The sequence below is a fragment of the Pundamilia nyererei genome, unplaced genomic scaffold (assembly GCF_000239375.1).
Source record: "Pundamilia nyererei isolate P.nyererei 1_Seehausen unplaced genomic scaffold, PunNye1.0 scaffold00028, whole genome shotgun sequence".
Lineage (NCBI taxonomy): Eukaryota > Metazoa > Chordata > Actinopteri > Cichliformes > Cichlidae > Pundamilia > Pundamilia nyererei.
Genome location: NW_005187429.1, coordinates 756,520 through 778,748, shown reverse-complemented (window position 1 = coordinate 778,748; position 22,229 = coordinate 756,520). Strand labels below are relative to the sequence as shown.

Sequence of the window (22,229 nt, the reverse complement as noted above, 5' to 3'; positions counted from 1 at the left end):
TCTCTGCTGTCAGAGGTCAGCTTTGGTTGATTAATCTGACCTCAGCAGTGCAATACTGCCCAAGAGGAGGAAGATGAGTAGAGTAGCAGAGTGAGTCACAGAATGAAGCATCTGTTAGGACTCCTAAAGTAGAAATATAAGTCATAGAATTGTTTATCAGTGCTAAATGTCTATCGTGTGATGAGATGGTTCTGTTTTTGTGAACATCAAAGTATGATTATCCACATACACTGTGTGTGAAAGTCATTCGAGACCGCATCAATACAACGCAATAAAGCTGAAAGCAGAAGAGCAGTTGGGGATCAATACGAGGCAAGAAGTATAAACTTTCCTCTCGCCATGGCCTTGCTCTGTGATTGGGTGCATGCAGCCACTTAGTCACACTGTCTGGAGGCAGGCAGGCTGGTAAATACACAGACACCTGATCTGAATGCAGATCTCCTACATGCTGCCATAAAAACATATCTGTTTCTCTCTTTCTTTCTCGCTCTCTTGTCAGTGATAAAGGTCACATTTTGTCCTGCGTCGCACAAGCCGGTCAGCCTCAAGAGCCAAAAACAGCAAAAGCCGGGAAACAGCTTCAAAGACGTGAAATGATGGTTTACCCGTAGTCCTCAACAAACTTATTTCCAGTCAGCCAGATTAGATAAAGAAAAAACAACATTCAAATTCTTCATAATAACTCCCATGTGAGTTTTTATCAACATCTGCTGCCTATGCTAATCTGATTTCTAATGCTCCAGAGTGAAAAGTGTTTGCAGGTTCTTTTAGATATGGAGAGGAAAAAAAACGACAGTAATGTATAAAGTCTTGAGGCATGCCTGATTTATTTATATTTTGCTTCCAAGGTGCCAGACTTTCTTGTAACTTTTAAAGTGGTCTTAAACAATAGTTCTGCAGGCTTTCGAGCGTCTTTCAAAGCTTTTCTTTAGACATTTGTTGTTTTTCTAAGAGGACTGTTTTCTTATTCATGAAGCCACTTAACACTGACCTGTGAATCTTTAACGCAAGCAGCTAACTCAAGGGACGGCCCAATGTTGCATCTACACATAACACACAGCAGAGAACCCAAATTGTAGTTTTAGGCACTATCATCCCGTCACAAAAACACATGGCAAAAATGAAAATCTGGGCATGGTGTGCAGTGTGTGCTGACAGAAAAAAACCAGCAAACGTGTCACAGGACCTGAGAGATCCATCTGGACATTCACTTAAATCTATCTACTACCTCAACCCGGATTGGAAATGGTCTCAGTGGAAGAGTGGCTGTCAAGAAGCCATTCTGGAGAAAGGGGAACAAGGAGAGAAGCCTGAGGTTGGACAAATTACACAAGAACTGGACTGAAAATCAGTGGCAACAGATCTGATGGAGTGATGAATCCTAACTTGAAATTTTTGAATTGTAGTCAGTAAACGAATGGGATTATTTTGCAGGGATTATGTTACTTTGGGAAATATCATACAAATGTTTATATTTCTCGTTTTTGCTTCTCTTCATTTCCCCTTTTCCTTCTTTTTTCCTTTTATTTCACAGCCTTAAAGGTACGGGCTAATTACCCCGAATGTACAGATCATCTGTAATCCTTTTCTTTTTGTTTATATGTATAAAAGAAAAGCTCTTGTAGGGAGGTGGTTATGAGCAGTGATGGGAATAACGGCGTTACAAGTAATGGCGTTACTAACGGCGTTACTTTTTTCAGTAATGAGTAATCTAACTAATTACTATACCTATCTTTACAAGGCCGCTACCGTTACTAACAAGACAATGCGGTGCGGTCGCGTTACTATTTTTCAACAAACAGACGGTTGAAGCTGACAAAGTAAATAGTTTTTAAAGGTGAAATGTAGAGGGAAAATCAAAAGTAGTCAAAAATGGCCAATTATACCCTCATTTTTCAAGTAAAGCAATAGTTACTTTTCAAGTAATTAATTACTTGTATCTTGTAACTCAGGTTTTTCTTTTGAAGAAGTAACTAGTAACTATAATTAATGACTTTTTCAAAGTAACTTGCCCAACACTGGTTATGAGAGACGTACAACAGTGAGTGTCTACAGCCATCTATAAACACATGGTGGAGGCTCTGTCATGGCTTGGGGCTGCGTTTGAGCCAGTGGTGTTGGAGATCTTGTCAAAACAAGAATTATGAAAACAGAAAAGTACCATGAAAAACCACCTGGAAAGGATCTAATTGGCAACGACTCCCATTTTCCAACAATACATGATCCCTTTAAATCCAGGTATCCCAAACATACTGCTAATGCAATAAAAGCATAGCTGGATATAAAAACACATAGTGGAACACCATCAGTCATGGGCAGGCCTACCAACAGCCCAGAACACAATATTATTAAAGCAGCATGAGAGACAGAGAACAGAAGAAAAGGCAGCCAACATTCAAAAAGAGCTCTGAATAAATAATAATAATAAAAAAAAGTGACAGAAATACTTGTCAAAGTCCCTCAGACATTATCTGTTGAAGTTTATGCAAACCAGGCACTACATACTTTTAATATATTTATAAAATCATGCAGTTCTGAGTAGTTTGAGAATACAATAGCAACATTTGATGACCTAGAGCTGTCTGCATTTGTAAGTTTAAAACAAACAAACAAACACAACCACAGAGTACAGTCTGCATTTAAATTTACAAAAATCTTTACCTTGGAGATATATCTCCACCTATCAGGCTGTTCAAAACACAGGTGAAGTTTTGAGGCTGAGGAATAAAGAAAAGAGCCCAGAGACAGATCTGGATTTAGAACTCTGCCCTGATTATTATAGAGATGACGAATGGCCCGTACTTGGCTTTACAGAAGACATGCAGCGAATGCCATTAATGCGCACACGTGCTGACAGATTCAATTTCAGAAAGCGTATGATTCAAATTGTGGTGAGTGAGGATGCGAAAGCCGAACAGAGGGAACGCCAAGTTCCAAAGCAGACTTTTTAATAGTTGCATCAAGACGTTAATTGAGAGATGACATGCTGCAGTGGTACCACTTTAAGTTCTCTATATGGGGTTTATCCCGCATGTGTACTCAACTACAGACATGATGACAGTGGAGAGAAGAAAGTGTGGATGCTTAAAATAATTAAACTGTATGTTACATTATGCATATTTTGGTTTTCGTTTGCTCTTCAAGGATGTCAGTTCAGCTGGCATCAGTTTCCCGTGACTCCTGCCATTGCTACGTACAGTATGTAGATGTTAACATATTTCAAGTGCTTTACTTAAATACCCACACACGTGGCACAAGAGTGAGTGAGTGTTTCCACCTCCCACTGTGACTCCTCTGTTTGTATCGAAAAAATGCTTTCATCTCTAATCATCTGTCTTTCTCAATATTTGTTCCCCTCTTGTAATCCTGCTCCCCCTCAGCGGAGCCTTTTCTGCTCCCTGACAGCAAACAGGCAAAACACCAGCTAGACATCGCTGCCTCCTGTTTCCTGTCATGGCCTCAAGCGGCACATTTTCCACTAAAGATAAATGAAAGCGAAATGTGGTGAAGACATGGCCAAGAAAGGAAGGAGAAATGGAGAAAGCATAATGTGAGAGGTCAGATTGTGGTCGGGTAGATGAGCTGAGGTAGAACTTAAGAGAGAAGTAACAAGAGAGACTGGAGTGTGTAAAGGTACTAGGATGAGAGCTGGTCAGTGAGGTCAAGAAGAAGTGGTGACTTAAAAAATAAATCACAGATTTGAGTCGCATCAGAAAGATGGCTCCGTGTGCAATGTGCCAAAAACAGAAAGACCTATGATCTGTCACTTTGCTCCTTCATATCTGGTTCATCTTGTATTCTGAAAACGAACTGAATGAGAATGAATAAAAGGACCAACAGAAATATTTTTCCTAATGCAGACATGCATTAATCACCCGAAAAAACATGAAAGCACAGAATACATTTTCCTTGTGACAAGCAACTCTGATAGAAAGTCTAAAACTAAACTCAAGGAGGAAGAAGAGAAGAATGTAGGAGGACAATAGGCTATTCTTCGCTCCATTTAGGGTCTCTGCCTCTTTTGTGGCGCTGCATCCAACCTATTCCCAGATCCACTGCTGGATAACCCGCTCAGCACGCATAAACAAAGTGATTTATCGCAGCACTAAGACAACTTCACAGGGCTGAGGAAAGCCTGTCATGCACTGGCATCCCACCACAAGGGCAGCACACACACACACACACACACACACACACACACACACACACACACACACACACACACACACACACACACACACACACACACACACACCCCAAACGGCAATAGCAATACAGTGTGAAATCAAGGGGATTTACACCCTGGAGTATAAACGCTGCAAATCGCTTGTGTGCATGACTATAAATTTGTATTTACTGGTCCAGTGGTCCCTTCTGATGTTTGCATGCTTACATTTTAGCTAGAAAAGCTGCTCTTTTAAATTTACTGCAAAAATACACTGTTTTAAGGCATGTGCATTGAAAATGGCACCTATTACAGCAGGGTGCAGCATCCATATAGGGTGAAGCATGCACATAGGGTGCAGCATGCATATAGGGCACAGCATGCACATAGGGTGAAGCATGCACATAGGGTGAAGCATGCACATAGGGTGAAGCATGCACATAGGGTGGAGCATGCATGTTCAGGATTATTCACACTGCTTCAATGTTAAAGAGTTTAACTGATAATTCGTGCAAAGACTTTCTAAATGCAGGTAAGTTAGAGAAATGCAAATATGAAACTATAAAAGATCGATAAAAATATTGACATTATTGACAACAAATCTCATCCACAAAAAGGCCCCGTAACTGTTCTGATGCTTCTGAAAACAAATGAGCGCACAAGAGAAATGAGTCTTTGCATCTACAAATAGTCATACGCTGTTTAAAATAAACACCTGTCTCCTGCTCAAGATAAAAAAAACACACAAAGGTAAATTTACACAACAGACTTACGTGGCTGACCGTAAGAGGAGACTAATATACTGTGTACACAGCCATAACACTTGACTCTGGCCCACTGAAATGAAGCAATTAAAAAATGAAACAACAACAACAACAACAGGTGCCAAATTCAATGGTCACTGTGACACATTTCATTTCTCATTCTGTGGATTATTTTTCATGCATTTGAAAAATAATAAAATAATGATTCCCCTTTTATGCTCTAACTGTGAAACCAAGTGGATGCCAATCTTTTTATCCAAGCTCGTGCTGAGCCCTTCTTCCTGTCAGAGCTGCTTTGCTCTTTTCATCAGCGTCGTGTCAAGGAGGAAAAGCAAAGGAAGCTTTTCACATTCCACCTCTTATCGTCACGACTCTATCAATGTGCATTTTAAGCATATCAGCTTGCTATCGCCCTTTTACTGAGCACAAGTCTATCATGACCCGCATGTGTGGCTTGACTTGCTGTCTCCTGAACATTGGGCAGGCTAGTGACCATGAAAACAGAGGTTAAAAATACCTTGGAGGACATTCTTGGCACCGTATTGGTTTACGAGGAAGTCATGTGATGGACAAACATCCACGCTGTTCATTGTGATGACTGTTGACAAATGAGTCGGCGGAAACGTGAATAATCACGGCTCAATGTCTTTAAGAGTGACCGTCAGTATAAAACACACAGCATAGTTCTGTTTAGCTACGAGTTTAATAACAGGGGAGCCACACACGCTTAAGGACAGGATGTCTGGGACTGATTGGACCACATGTGTGACAGCAGATCCATGATCCCCCGACCCATGCGCTGGCTTTGGAGGCCATTAAAATACAGTGAACTAATTGTCATGTTAAAGAAACCAGTTTGAGCATGACTTGAGTTTGATTTGAGCTTTTTAACATGGCGTGATAGTTCTTTTCAAGCTCCTAAGACTACCACAGACACTACCGCAGAAACCTACACAGACATTGTGCCCAGCCCTTTATTTTTTTCTTGTTATTTTATCTAACAAGTATAGCAAGTATAGCTTGTTCACCTTACTATCATGTTGTATATCCTTCCTTGATCCAGGATCTGATAAATCTCTTTATCAGACCCCCAATCTCACCTTCACAACAGCCCTTAAAAGTAGAAGTGCTGCATTAGAAATTATAACACAAGGTCCCAGCTCTGTTTGCAGTCCATGATTTGACTCCTTTCACCTCATCTACCTGCCTTTCTCCCTCTTGCCCCTTTTAATATTTCCAACTTCATTCTGCATTTATTCCTCTCACTATCTTTCTTTTTTTTTTTAATCCTGCTACCGCTCTCATTCTCTATCTACCTCTTAGCCCTCAGAGTCAACAGATACAAAGTGGAGAGTGGGTTCAAAGTGCTTTGTGTCGTGAATACCTGCATACTAAATGAAACAAAAGACCAGATTTTAATGATGCAGCAGCATTTCCACTAAAGCTGCTCTTCATTAGGCTGATGTCAGATCGCTAGAGGGGCTCTTCAGTGCTATCACCGGTGCTGGGGAAAATGACCCTATAGCTGCATGCTCCATCACTAGCTTCCTCATCTAAATGGGTTTATCAGTAGAGTGGGTGTGTGCTGGCCAAAATCTGTTTTTACATTTTATTCTTGCTTGGTGCCATCCATTAAGACGACAGACAAAGGGGACCACTATAACAATTTGGGAGAGGACTGTGGGGTGAACAGAGTGAATGTTGACAAAGCACTCTCTAGCAACATTAGCTCTTACAGTTAAGCCTAATGGGACAACTGTAAGGCTGGAGCAGTAAGTGGAGCACCATAATGATACCAGACACTTTCTGTGGAATGAATACTAATGACTTCATCGATTTAAATGGCAAAAATGGCTCAAAAAATCGATTATGAGACAATGCAGGACTAGTTAAGTTATAATAAACTGATCATTCTTTTTCTTTTGCATCCAGGCTTCTGCTTTTCTTGTGGAGTTTTCCTGTACTTCATGTGTCTGTGAGGTTTCTCTTCAGATACTCTGGCTTCCTCCCGCAATCTTAAGACATGCATGTTAGGAAACCCGGTGATGCTAAATTGGCTGTAGGTGTGAATGAGAGGATGAACGGTTGTCTGTCCCTCTGTGTTAGCCCTGTGACAGACGGATGACTTGTCCAGGGTGTACCCTGCCTCTCGCTCTACAAAAGCGAGAGGCAGGGCAGTGTAGATCTCCCCTGGCTCATTTATGCTCTGAGGTCAATAATAGCTACAGAATAAGCAGTCAAGTCCACACTAAAGTCCAAGTGATATTTAAGAGAATACAATCATTAGAATATGGTGGGTTATCAGAAGCAGCCGTATTACCAACAATTAAAAAAAATACATATTTCACAAATAAATCACATATCAGCAGCTATCCCACATATCACAAAATAACTACTGACCTTTAGTTTAACATCACTACAGCTGAGGAAACTGTTCAGCCTTAAAGCTGGGATTACTTGGTTAAACCGAGTGAAGACTCAACACGGAGAAGCATGCACCATATAACCAGAACAAACTCCCAGACATAACCAGAGGTGTGCTCTGCTCTTTTAAATCCATGTTTGCCATGCGTTGCCTTCTTTTTTGGAGAGATTTCTTTATATCTCGCACTGCACTGGACTCGTCCGTGATGTTTACTCTTGTGTTTGGTGCTTTCTTATTTTTTTATTCTTTGTAAATACATGTGTGCCTTTCTTTTATGTTCCTTTGGCCCTGCATGTTTTATGTAAAGCACCTTGTGTTGCCTTGGTTTTGAATTGTCACTTCCATTGTACTCCTGAACAATATGCTGCAGTGCAGTAAAACACATAATCAGGTGCTTAGATTTGTAGTTTGTTTGCCTTCTCACCAGTACCGACGAGGACTTCTGGAAGCGGCACAGCAGGTTTTTCTGCACCAGGCTGAGCCGTTTGCCTCTGGCCTTCCTGAGCAGGACACTTTTCACCCGTGCTGATGGACGCTGCTTGGGCCTCAGCCGCACATGGTGATTGTCAGGGTGGAGCCACTGGCAACAGTACGGACACACCCCAGTGTTGTGCAGCATACTGGAGAACTTTTGTTTCACAGGTCCTGAAAGCAAATGAAAGACACAGACAATCTAAAACGTATCTTTTGAACAAAATAACAATCAAACAACCAAAAATTGCTGAAATGGACAGTACTGCACAAAAGTCTTTTGATCATTTGATTGTTGGGTTTTTCTCTGTATGTATTATTGTAGGGTCCACACTACAATATAAAGCGCCTTGAGGCGACTGTTGTTGTGATTTGGCGCTATATAAATATTGAGTTGAATAAATTGAATTGAAAGTCTTGAGCCACCCTCCTTTTTGTCTTACATTATCTTCCAAGTAACTAGATTTTCTTGGAATTTTGAAAGTGCTCTTGAGCAATAGTTCTCCAGGCTTTCTTAAGGTCTTTCAAAGTTTTTCTTTGGCCAATAACTAGTTGTTTTTTTGGTTTTTATTCCTGAAGACTACTTAAAAAAAATGAAAGCTACCTCAAAGAGTTCAGGTTGTGTTAAAGAATAAAGGAGATCACACCAGATATTGACTTTCAGACTCGTTAGAATTGTACAAGCATTTCCAAATATAAAGAAGCGAGGGGTAGCTCAAGGTTTTTGCACAATACTATATGCAAGCGTGAGACTGGCCCCTTACAATTTAAACATCGAGGAAATGAGATTTATAACAGAAAGGTGATAGTTTGATCTTGGAATTATCATTTAATTGTCCATATTTCTATTTCCATAGAAAAATGTGATCATTTTAATAGAACTCCAAACAAACACCACGTTACTTAGTTTGGGACGAGTCTTTGTGCTATTTAAGGAGAAAAGTCTGAGGAGCCTTACTAAATGGCACCACTCCCGTTTTATGTGGTTTCGGCTGGCATGGGTCTGAGAGTTTGTGTGTCTGTGAGTGTCTACGTGTGGGTGTTTGATTCCACTGGGCAGTCTGTTTGAGACAGCTGGCTGCCTCTGAGTATTTAGTGAGTTTTATCAACCTTGACAAGCCAGTGACAAGGTCCTACTTACTACTGCATTCTGTGTGTGCTTATTACACTCTGGGGCAGAACTGATGAAAACATGCAAAAGTGAAACAGGAAGAAGAAATTTAAATGAAACGGGAGTTTGTTCAAGGACTCACGTCTCTGTGAACTTACCGTTAGCCTTCAAAGACCCCTGCCTGGGAATGAGAAAGAGGAGACGAGTTTGAGACTTCAATTATAACCGAGTTTATGTCAAAACACAACAACACGATCATGAGGCATCATTTTAATAATGTACATCTTGCATATGTGCATTTTTTAAATACTTTATTTGTCATTTAACGTGCATGACATGTATCCTGAAATGCTCCTCTCAATTTACATCACAACAACTCCTGTAACGCTGGACCAGTGAAAGAAACAAGGTAAGAGACAGTGTGATGGAAAATATTGAAATAAATACGTTTATTGCTTGCATATTTGCATAAAATAGATGTTTGCAAACACACAAATTACAAGATGGAAACAATTTTTGGGGACGGGAAAAAAAAAAAAAAAAGACTATCTATTCCCATTATGTGGAGTGGAAAACATGCAACCGGAAAAACTGGTCTCTCCCAAACAATACGAGGCAGCTTTCCAAACCAATTCAGTGGCTTCACCGCCCATGCGGCTGTCCCCGCTTTGGGAACACTCGCAATGAGATATTTTAACTGAGTCACAACTAAGCCACACTAAAATTAGCTCAGGGCTTAAATCGATAAAGGGACATTTATTGTCCGGCTGCACGTGTGTCAGGGACAGACAGAAATAGGGCTGTCTGTTTATGGAAAGGGAGGAGGGCGCGCGGGGTCGGCCTTAATCTGGAGTTAACCTACGGGCCTTTTCCGCGGCGTCTGGTGGCAGACGTTTGTTTATACGCCATATGTGAAACGGTGCATCGTACTGATGGATGATTTCAGATACAGCTGAGCACGCTGTGGGCTTTGCAACATATCTGTCATCAGTCACTGCACAGTCTGAATCACTGTCTCTAGATACTACCCCCAATTTAATAATCAGTGACTGGATTAAGCTGTCAGATTATATAGACGACCTGTCAGCAGATAATACAGGAAATGAAGAGAAACTGTATGAGGCCGATGTGGTGGATTGTCACTCCGTTGTGAAGTGATAATGACTCATGGACCTTGAACAATCCCAGAAATGCAGTTAGTTGTTCGGAAAGCTATTTAATCATTCTCTGCTGACATTTAAAAAAAAAAAAAAAATCCTTTTCAGGAAGTTAGTTGATTTACATTTCCCATGGTAGTTCACATCACCACTATACAGTATACATATTGATAACAAAAGCAAGAGCTTTTTGTTGGCATGAGATGAAAGACAATCCTCCAACAACCAGCCTGCTAAAAACAACTGAATGACTCAAGTTCGGAGACGAGGAATGTTTTTAGGGAATCTTTTTCTCCCTTACCACAGCTTCCTGAATGAGCCAGCTCTCCGAAAGGCTGCACCGCAAAGACTGCTTCCAGTGTGCAAATCTTATTAACATACTTGTCATGCATCTCCTTTTAAGTGCATGCTCGGTTGTGGCGATAAACGCTGAAGATACGCGTCCTACGGATGAACTGCTGACAGCTGGGAGATCAACGAAGCGCTAGAGGATGCAGTAGGGCAGTGAGGGGAAATTATGTGTCGGCTACAAGGTAATAATGTGATTATAGACAGAAGTGCTGTCTGCGGCATGAAATGAAAAGCATTATGAATTTTTTATTGCTACCATCAGGGAAAACAACAGGGCTGCTGGCATATCTTGAAAAACCTTCACCGGAGATTGTAACTCATTCAGATATTTAGACACAAAGGCCTAGCACAGGTAGCAGCTTCACAATCAGTCCTTGAAATACTCTAGAAAGTGTGCCCCTCTACAGCACCGATTCACATGGTTTCATTCATCACCTGGACCTTACAGCGAAAGAGGCCTGCAGGTCCTTCTCAGTCTGAGGATCATTTGCTCCTGCTGAGAGCAGATGTAACAGGAGTGATACAGTACGAGAGGAAATGAGGGCAAGTGTTGGATAAAGGGAACGGAAGAGGGGAAAAGGCCTTTAAAAGGTGGTGACAAACAGCAGGAAAAAAATGCAGTGACAAATTTAACAAGACAGCGATGCCATGCTTAGTGATGCTGCCCTACAGGAGGAAGACTGGGTTCAAATCTCCTGGATGGTTGAATTTGAACTTCATGCCGCAATCCAAAGACATGCATGTTAGGATAACTGGTGATTCTAGAATCGGTTCTGGATGTGAGCTTCATAAAGTGTTTTGAATAAATGTAGCTTTTTGACTTAAGCACTCGAGTGGTCAGTGAGGACAGTCAGCAATAGCTCGGCTTGGCGCAACTCTGTTTTTATGGTTTCCCATTAGGTGGTAATACCTAGGACCAAATATTTTTTTTGTAGCCACTTGCCCGGAGTTCCATGGGCGTCCATCAGCATTGGCTAGTCAGTGGAGTTACTCGAGGACTCATAAGAGTGACAAAAATCCAAACTGGTACTGTTGAATCGCAGCGATGAGGGAAATGGCTACATAAAAAAACAACACCGTGGTAACCGAGTCTGGAAAAAAAGCAATACATATAGCCTGTATCGTATACAAATGATGTCAGAGGACTTTCGACCTCCTTGCTATAATGGCCCTACGCATATTGGAGTCAAGTCAAGTTGAGTAGGTACTAATGAAAAAGAGGCTTAAGAGAATGCAATCCAAGCATATCTGGATTAACCTTTAATTCTTTGCCCTTTGGATAATTCTTTTTTTTAATGAGAGGTTTGTCATATTTCAGGCCTGCTTCTAGAACGAAATGACTGGGTGGGCATCAAAGATCGGTGAGGATGATCTCTGCCTACACAGCTTACTGGGGCTGAGGCTCTGAAGAGGCTGAAGAGGTCCACACTGAAGACGTTTTCTCCCGCTAAAAACAGTGTCCAGATGACCAGAATCGACTTACCTTTCCTTACCTTGATGATAGAGCATACATCAAGAAATGGCAGATATGAGTTGAAATAAAAATAACAAAAATGCTTTGTTGGCAGGTCAACTGGTGAACAAAAAACAAAAAAAGGCAACAAAATCATTGCTTCAAGCTAGCAAACAAGAGGGTTAGATTTCTCTGTTTACTTTGCAAATGTGGCATATAAGTTGATCCCAGGGTGAGCTGACAACACGTGGCTGATATCCTTCTACAAATCTATGTGCAAATCTGATATAGGGCATTCTATCAAAAGATACCTCAGCCTACACTCAGTTGCCTTATGCACTCCACATATTCACATGGAGAGGCAGGGAGGTCCCAAGACAGAGCCACGCCACCAAATATAAACTACTGCAGATGGAAATATTATCCTTCTTTTGACTACATTGGTCCTGAATTAGGTTTGTTAGGCCGACTAAGTAGGTGATTTCTTTTGGGAATGTGGTATGTCACAGCCAAAATGAAGAAAACAATCAGAAGTTATTAAGGAACAATCATGCCTTGAAGCCCTCTTGCTTTTGCTATATATTTCTCCCACACTAATTACTCAAGAGTTCCAATAATATTAACCAACACACGGCAATTGCAGCTGTACTTCTAGACTGAAAACCATGTGAGGCCTGTGTGAGGACAATAAAAGACAAAACAAGAAACCAAAACAAGTTTCCAAATTGTTTGTCCAGCAGACAACATGCATATTTGTTTTGGTAATCAGAACAGCCAGTCAAGGTCTAGTTACCAGACACGCAACTATCATTACGAACTTACTGGAAAAAGCTTCACTGATTCAACAACGTGAGCCACAATAAGCACACCAAGTACTTGTACATCGAATTCAACAATAGGTGTAATGCCCCATGCAAACATACATACTAACTCATTCAGTCATTGGCCTGGCAGAAGGTAAAGACTGTGCCAGAAGGCAGTAACACCATCTCCTACAAATATGTGGAGTATGAGCGTATGAGTAATTGCGCACCCACAGAACAAACACTCCAGTGACGCATTGGCCTGCAGAAAGTGGAGACAGTGGAAACCCCCAAAGGAACACATGGACATGGTCGTAATTCCTCAGGATTCAGAACATCAATGCACTCTGATCACGTACACCAATGTATGCCGACTCAAATATTTTCAGTTCCTCTCCTGTCGTGGGTGCACGGTTTGATCAGTTGTGCATTCAAAGCATGCGTCTGAGGCTTTCATTCGTAGCATGAGTTCCTTCCTGTATGCTGCCTCTCATATTATCACTCGGATCACTTAATTAGCTCATGGCGCTAAGTGTACATTTTGGCAGTGGCTGTTCATTGTGTCTTCTCTGCCAGGCACTTTGGCATAAAACCAGTGAGGTCTCTGAGTTACAAAGCCAAACATTTAGATTTGTGTCCTGCCTGCTGGACAGCTGGTCAGAGTTAAACGTGTTCAAAATGTTCTCAAATACCACAGCTAATCATAGCTGGGGAATCTGGGGAACAGATCAATGTTATTAAAGCAGCAGTGGGTTCACACACATCCGGAAAACGACCCGGACTGGGGTTTTCACCATTAAAACCTCTGTTTTTCTTTCCATTCATGGTTCTGCCCACAAATTTCCTGGCTCAGGTAAGAGAGAAGACAAGCCAAAGGACACAGGGACATGGCTGAAACCCAACTAATGCACAAATCGCAGGAGTCCACACATATATGCACAGTCTAAGGATTGTGGAAAGAGCCTACACAGACATATGCACATTTTAAAACATTTTAGATGCATTAATGCTCAATTTAAACCCTAATAAAGAAGAAAAGTCTGTATACCAGCAGGTGGGCACAGCCTGAGTGCACGTACACATACAGACAAAGGCTTAAGAGGATTTCTCTTGAAATTACTTCCAGCTTTCACCACAACACGGCAATCACCAATGTCTGAAACGGCTATCAGACACCAAAATTTTGAAGTTCAAGAAGTGAACTGTAAATGATGAATAAAATCATAAAGTGGCTATAATAACTAATGTGTTTAATTCTGAGTAAAAATTCAAAGACTTAATTACAGGAATCTAAAAAGAATAAGACACCTTGGGAATGTTGGATCAGGGCTGTTTGGGTTTGTTTACCAACCATACAAGGATGAGGCTGAGGCTTACATACTGCCTGGCTCTCTTACCCGATGATTAGAGGGACTGTCTGCACCACCACCACCACTTTGTTTACTTCCTTGTGCTTTGATTTCAGAGCTTGTTAGGAAGGTGTCTCGTTCTCACCAATTGAAACCATTTCACCAAACTGTAATTCATTTAAATTGAAACTATCACTGAGGCATTGCAAACTTGCCCACAAACACGAGCAGCCACGGCTGGGACTCTCACATGGGCTCATGTCCAGCTACAGTAAGTCACTGTTGTAGAAGAACTACAGCAGGCTAAACTTCAGTGGAAAAGTACAACAATTCATGCTCCAAAACTTCAACACTATTGACACCTGAGGCACCACTAAAGACCAACGTAAGCAGCAGCCACATCTTATTTTTTAGACTTCACTGTATTATGTGTTTCTGCAGTTTCACTGTAGCCACCAGTGATCCGATTATCCTCGAGGTGACTGTAACACAAAAAGTTATAAAAAAAGCAATGAAAGCACGAGCACATAACTCATTCTTATTTAAATTAACGTGTGAAAAAAGAATGAGAATTAAACAGTGGCTTAATATGTTAGACGTCAGAGCTCAACCAATCCCAAAATGATTGACAGGACATCAGTTACAAAGCTATAGTTCCTTATAACTGCGAAACTATAGCCTGAGTAATAAGGAACTATAGCTACAATCATAATTTCTTTTCAATTTCCCATATACATATATATATATTTCTAAATAAACAATAAAGATATTTTCAAATTATAGCTCTAATTCTAAAGCCCTGACATCATCGTCGAGCTAGAAACTTTCCCGGTCACACTGGGCGAACACCTCCACCAAGCGTCCACTTGCTAGCATCACAACAATAGAGGACTGCAAGTAAAATATACTTTTAAGTGGTATTCGTGTTTGGTTATAGTGAAGTATCTTACATGTAGAAGCGAGATAACTCCGGGCAGCTATCCTTATACAGCAGAGAAGCGTCCAGCAGAAAGCTGTTTGATTTTATCTCAGGAGAAATCTCCATTTTTCTGATGATGCACGTGAGAAAACGGAAACTCTCCTGCGAATGCAAATAAAAACTTCCTCCGTAAATGCTTAGCCGGCTTAACAAGTACAAAGTGGAGACTAGACAGACGTCCTTTCCACTACTGGAGAAGCTGCCGCGGAACGACTGTAGAAAATTCTAATTCTCATCAAGTCTGCATTGAGCTAACTAGCGTTCCAGTTAGCCACCTCCGGTCGCGAGATTCTGACGTTACTTGCATTGGATTATGGGAAACGGAGTAGTTAGGGAACACATGGCGGAGCGTATTGATTTCAACACCATTCTCTCATTTGATATTGCAAAAAGAAAAAAGAAGAAGACCAAAACTAAAAAACTACAATAAAAAAATAATCGCATATCACTTGACACTGGGAATTAATTGAATGTTAAAATTCGAAGTTTAAACGATAAAGGCTATTTAGTCTAAGGTATCATCAATGACTGTAATGGCCCTGTTTGGAGTCAACACTTACTGAGTTAAATGTCATTAACTAAGGTAAAAAACAAAACAAAAACCCAAAACGTAATTGCGCAAGTGCAGTCATTCCAGTACTGAACAGATACCCTTTGATGTCATCATTCCTTGAAGCTTATTGGATATCATGACTTACCAACGTTAAATGGCCATGAGATATGTTAATATCCCCTTTTTCTGTGTTCAGAGCTTACCAAAGCTATAGCAAACCTTGCAAAACCATGAAAGAAACCACACATATATGCGACATGGATTCGGGTTCTTAACTCTGATAAAACTCCGGGTGGATCCAGTGAAATTATTGCACCTGCTCCAGAAGGGAATTCTGCGGGGAGAAAAGAGAGTCAGTGTGTGAAATTGGATATTTTGAAGCGGCAGAGGGGAGGAAGAATCTCCCCAGTGCGCGCCTCTGGGTACCCTCCTACCACCGACATCAAAAGAAGCGAGCCGGTCGGTCAGATATAACGCTTGATGAACAGAACACAGACCGAAGATGACAAGAGAGAAGTTTACAAGGAGGTTTTACACGACATAAGAGATTTTATTCACCACCAGCGACAACACAGTCTCCCTCTCGTCCCAGCGTGTCCAAGCACTGACTGTCGGACCGATGCGTTTTACGCATATCCTTTTCAGGTATGTCGATTCGGTCTCTCGGTAGGTTTCCAAGCCTTCGTGTTGTACAAATACTGACATTCAAGTCAAAGGAATACTGTTTAGCCTTCTCTAAATTATCACGGTCCCACGTGAACCTGAAAGGCGCAATAACCTCTGACGACATCCCCTCAGCTGATAAGTTCAACATCATTTCCCTTGAAGAAGTTTAATTTTAATATTACAGTATAATGTAGAGTTTGGGGCATCATCTTACAGTGTCTATTTTTTTTTTTTTTAAATTTGACTTTGAATTTATATCAGCCACCGATTACTATCTCGGCCATTGCGGATGTTTTAGATATTCAGTTTTATTTTTCAATTTTCTTTCTGTTGTGAATTTGACGGCCCATTAACACAGAAGTTATTTATCTTCACAGGTTGTGGTCACGCGTGCGTGTGCGCGCCTGCATTCGTTCGTTTAGGGAGGCAAGTGGGGGGCTAGGAGGTCTGCCACCAGACGCTGAAACGACATTAAATCACTGGGCCATAGAGCTTTCAGAAACTGACCGAGTAAGCTGGAGTGTGAGGGATAGCTCCTCACTTGGTGCGCGAGTAAATCTCCACTTTATCAGGGTCCGGCAGGCAGGCGCCTCCACGCAAGAATGAAATGTTCAAGTCGGTGCCTTCCGCGTAAAGTGTAGTCCACGGATAAAGGGATTCTCCTCTAACTGCAGGACTAAATTGACTCGCGAGTCCGAGGGAGAGTCAGACTGGGCGACACAAAGACAGTCAGAGAGGTTGATATGGTGCTATAAAGTACGACTACATCCTCATCCCCTCTTTACAGGCGTGCAGCAGAAATAAAATTGGACCTGGACGGGGATGGGAAGGTAGGCATTTTGCTTTCATTTTCACTAACACTGAAATGTAGCAGTAAATTGGCAGAGATGAATGTTGCTGCTGTGATGAGCCAAATAAATTCAGCTTGAACGATCAAAGACTTGTGGAATACTTCTCCCCTGACCTGAACAGTAACAATTTTCCTGCAGGGCACAGGAAACCTGAAGCCTATAGAGACTGATCACATAACTGCCAGGCAGTATTGTGGTGTTAGCAAGTCTCTGAAGGCGGTGTGAAAGTGAGGACATTTATATTTGCAGGAGAACATTAGAAAACATATTGCCGGCAGCTTTTCAGCACACATTTTTGCAGACTGTTAGAATTAGTTTCACCAGAAGGTAGTTGAAATTGTCTGTGCTCTGCTGACTCACAGAGGATGGAACCTGCAGCCCTGACGGCACTGATGCACTACTCGTTGAGCCATGTAGAACCACACCTGTCTCCGTAATGCAGTGGTGAGGCAGGTCTGGTGCCAGAGGGACTTTTCTTCCACGTATGGACCTCGCAGTGGGGAGCAGAGACACCCCCCAAAGTGTTCTGTCAGCATCTGCAGGGAAACGCCAATCCGAGCAGCAGCAGCAGCATCGGCATGAGCTATCGAGCCAGCTATCGCTTCTGAAATGCAACACCAACTCCAATAGTGCTGAGATAGCTCAAGAGAAAAGGCACAATGCGCTGTGCTACTGTAAATGCATGTGTGCTTAAAATGCATGCACATGTCAGCTATAGAGTGGTCACAACTCAAGAGTCTACTTTAAGCAGTTTCCCCCTACACAGTGATGCATATTACTGATATTATTTGGTCTGCAGTTGTTATATGAGGGCATTCCCCTGCAGACATTTGACTAAACATGTCTCAAGCTGGAATTCTGCTGACTTGAACAGCTCATTCAGTAACAAGGCTAATTATATACTTGAATTAAAAATTAATAGTGTTAAGGTCACTCAGAGAGTCAGTTTGTATGCTGCATCCTTATAACTGGCTGCGTTTGTTTAAATGTTCTGTGTGCAGTCATCTTGTCAGTGCAGTCTTGTTAAAACTGAGCTTATTTGCTACTTTTTAATCAGCAAGTGCTTCTGGTTTTCTCTTTTTGTATCAGTGCAAACACAGATGCGCGTGCATGTGCAGGCAAGCCCTGTCTTCGAGTTATGGAAGCATTTCCTTTGTAAATGCATCGTTCAGAGTGTGAGCTCTTCAAACACACCCAGCTTGTGATGCATTTAATCGCAATCCACAGTGTAGATGAATAGTCTGCAGAAAAACAGAGCGAGAGAAAAAGAAGATCAAGGTCACAGCCTCACTTGCTCAAGAATTTGGTTTGAACGCAAGTTGGATGTTGTTGGTGCTTTTCTGGGAATTATCACACACTCGCACACACATTACTTCAAGGATGGCAGCTCATTCGGCTTCATTTACAATCAATAGTCTGGTGGCTTTGAAATGCTATTTCATAAAGCTGCTTTGAAATGAAAAAATTACGTTTTTTTTGAAGTGATTATTTCCTCCGCTGAGATTATTTGTGAAGAAGGCTGAGTCACTTAACTGTTACTGGAAGCTGCACTTGTACAGGCCAACAGACTTTCTTCTTGTGCTATTTTCAACCAACCTTCTCATCGCTTATACTACGCTTGTAGACGGGAAAACCTAAAAGGAGGTGATCTGGTTATCTGACCTTGTTACATATTCCTCTTATATCAACTTTTTTTAAACATTGCCTTACAGCATAATCATTTATTGATGTCCATTTTTAGACAATGAGAGCATGTGTGCTTTCTGTGTACAAGCCAGAGGCAGAACATCATTGTAAGTGTGTGCATGCATGTGTATATTTGTATGTGTTTGTGTATATAAGCGCTGTTGCTGGTGTGTGTGTGTTTGTTTGTGAGCCAAAGCTGCTGGTACAGAATACTGCACCATGCAAATCTGGTTGAGGAGAACAAAGATGTTCTACAAACACTGTTTGTTTGGATCGGGACGATCCCAGCATCCAGAACCCGAGAGAACAGTGGCTCATTCACACAACATCAAGAGAAGGGACCCAGAGCAGGGACCAGCTAAGGTCTTTTTATAAAGGTTGTGTATCCCTAGAGAATAACAAGGAGAGGAAAAGTGAGGAATAGAAAAGCCTTCGTCCATTATGTGCTGTTCATAATAAAAGGGATTTGTAGCCAGTTTCTCTTCAAAGACATGCCTGGAAAAACACTAAAATCCTTCTTATAGGTAAACAAAACTTCCCTGGTAAAATGATCATCATTTAAACCTCTTTACATATTACCAAACATGTTACCTTTTAATATGTTTAATTTTAATTTTAATATGTTAATATGTTTGCAAATACACAATAGTCCCAAAAGTATTCACTCATCTGCAGATGTACTTGAGTGATATCCCATTCTTAGTCCATTGGGTTTAATATATTGGGCCAAGTTTTGCAGTTATAATAGCTTCGACTCTTCTGGAAAGACTTTCCACAAGGTTGTGGAGTGTGCTCATAGGAATTTGTTATCATTCACTCAGAATGACATTTGCGAGGTCAGACACTGATGTTGGATGAGAAGGCCTGGCTTGCAGTCTCCTCCCTAATTCATCTCAAAGGTGGTCTGTTGGGTTGAGGTCAGGACTCTGTGCAGGCCAGGCAAGTTCTTCTACACCAAATTAACTCCTTCTTGTCTTTATTTCGATTTGTGCACTGGCACACAGTCATGTTGGAACAGGAAGGGGCCATCCCAGAACTGTTCCCACAAACTTGGGAGCATGAAATTGTCGCTGGAGGATTAAGAGTTCCTTTCACTGGAAGTTAAGGGGTTGAGCCCAACCTCTTAAAAAGAAACCCACACCATAATGCCCCCTCCACCAAACTTTACACTTGGCACAATGGAATTAGACAAGCACCGTTTTCATGGCAACCGCCAAACCCAGACTCATCCATCAGATTGCCAGACGGAGAAGCGTAATTCGTCACTCCAGAGAAAACTTCCCCACTGTTCCGAGTCCAGTGGCAGCGTGCCATGGGAACCCATTCCATGAAGTTCTATACGCACTGTTCTTCAGCTAATCTGAAGGAGGTCTGCCACCAGTTGGTGACCTCACACACACTATGCGCCTCAGCATCTGCTGACCCTGCTCTGTGATTTTTACATACCCTACTGCTTCATGACTGAGTTGCTGTCTTGACCAATAACTTCCACTTTGCTTAAATAACACTAACTGTGGAATATTTAGTGGCTTTATATTATTTAGAATATTTCAATATTTCAGGAATGGATTTGAAGCACATGTGGCATCCTACAAGAGTTAACAGAGTACCACACTGGAATTAACTGAGCTCCTGAGAGCAACTCATCCTTTCAAAAATGTTTGTAGAATCAGTCTGCAACGCTTGGTGCCTGATTTTATGCACCATGGAAGTCACTGGATGGGTGAGTGAACACTTTTGGCAATATAGTGTTTTATTTCAGCTCAGAAACTAAAGTAGCTTTGCTTGATTGAGAGTTCAGAATAAGCCTTACTGATGTTATACTGAGCTTTACTGCAGCCCCTATGTTCATCTGCCTGAAACAAGCTGTTTTAGCTTCTCTCTGTTTGGGAAAATTGTCTTTGGCTAGATGCCCCTTGTAAACAGAAGGTGGATGGAGCTGCTGTGGTCACAGAAGGAATATCCCTTTTTGAACCAGCCCTCATTTCTTTGCCTTTTCCTTCATTTTTCAAGAAGCTCCACTTTCTGGTAGTTTTTTTTTTAAAGTGGTCTTCAGCAACAGTTTTCACCAGGCTTTCTGACGGTCTTTCACATTGGTTGTTTTGTGAAAGACCTTCAGTTATTTTTTGTTGGTCTGTTAAGCCATTTAACACTGATCTATTAATCATTCAAGCATATATAATGCTCCTAACTCAAGGGATGAACAAGTGTTGTATGAACACATCAACATTCAGCAAAGAATCAACTTCATATTTGATCTTAAGGCACTTTGTTACACATCATTTGTTGACAGTCTCTTTACGTGAAAAATGTCTAAGTTAAAACAGTTTTGATGGGGACAAAGTTGTGTTTTTGTCCAAGCAAAGTAAGAAAAAAAATCCAACAAAAACCAGACACAGGACTTGAGAGTTACACCTGGACCTTCAATTGATCCATGTGAGGGACCAAGCAGCCAAGGCATAGAGGACACAGAAAAACTTTTCTTCAAAATGGGTTTTCTATATTTTAACCCTCGAAAACAGTTCAAAAAGACAAAATTCTAAAATATAATTAGTGGGCCCATAAAAGAGGTCAACTAAATATACAGTAACTCTGCAAAAAGTAATTTCCAGAAACTTAAACAAACAAAGTGGGCAACTTAGCTCACAAACTGACCTAATTACAAAGACACAAGAGGGTAGCTTTTATAGTGGCCAAACCCTATTACACACAATAGGGGGGAAACAAAAATAAATACTAATACTAACTAAGCACAGAATAACACAAGTTAACCTAAAACACCCCTGTTTCTGATAAGCACATGGTTGGTCCTGCTGAGCAGGCATTTTGTTCTTAAAGTCCTCAGCCACACCTTTTGCCCAGACAGGAAACAGCCACCATTCCAAACCAGGTAACTCAAAGAAAGAGAAACATAATTAATATAACAGAAAACATTTTTAGAAAAACCACACAATGCTACTATCTGTGCGCTTCATAATATCAGTGTTAGGTTCAAGTAAAATGGTGAATTATATTAGTGAAGCAACTGCAAACCAAACTAATAAAGTGAACGAATGGACTCGTTTTACCTATGTGTGGCTGATGTCATCACAATCCATCTACTGTTCAGTAAAGCCTCATTAGAAATAGTCGCAGTGGAAGGGTGGCTTCCAACAAGCCGTTCTTAATGAAGGGAAATAGGAAGAAAAGGCTGAGGTATGTCAAACAATACAAGAACTGGGCTGTAAATCAGTGGGAACAGGTCTGATGGAGTAATGAATCCAAATGTAAGATTTCTGATTTGTCAGCTGTCTGTAAACATCGTGGATGCTCTGTCAGGGTTTGGGGCTGCATGCCAGCCAGTGGTGTTGGAGATCTTGTCAAAACCAGTGGCATTATGAAGAGAGAACAGTGCCATCAGATTTTAATCCACCATGTAATACCATCTGGAAAGCAACTGATTGGC

The 22,229-nt window shown here is 41.3% G+C and overlaps 1 protein-coding gene across 1 annotated transcript in view; it reads right to left on the bottom strand.

Moving 5' to 3' along the window:
* Positions 1–15,317, bottom strand: part of rmp24 (ribonuclease MRP subunit p24) — a 21,974-nt gene extending 6,657 nt beyond the window's left edge. The window contains exons 1-3 of the mRNA XM_005728289.1: positions 15,000–15,317; positions 9,095–9,117; positions 7,779–7,999 (exon numbers count right to left, since the gene is read on the bottom strand). Of these exons, the coding sequence (XP_005728346.1) occupies positions 7,779–7,999; positions 9,095–9,117; positions 15,000–15,094 (339 nt within the window). The 5' untranslated portion in view covers positions 15,095–15,317. The remainder of the gene's footprint in view (positions 1–7,778; positions 8,000–9,094; positions 9,118–14,999) is intronic.
* Positions 15,318–22,229: the final 6,912 nt, after the last annotated feature.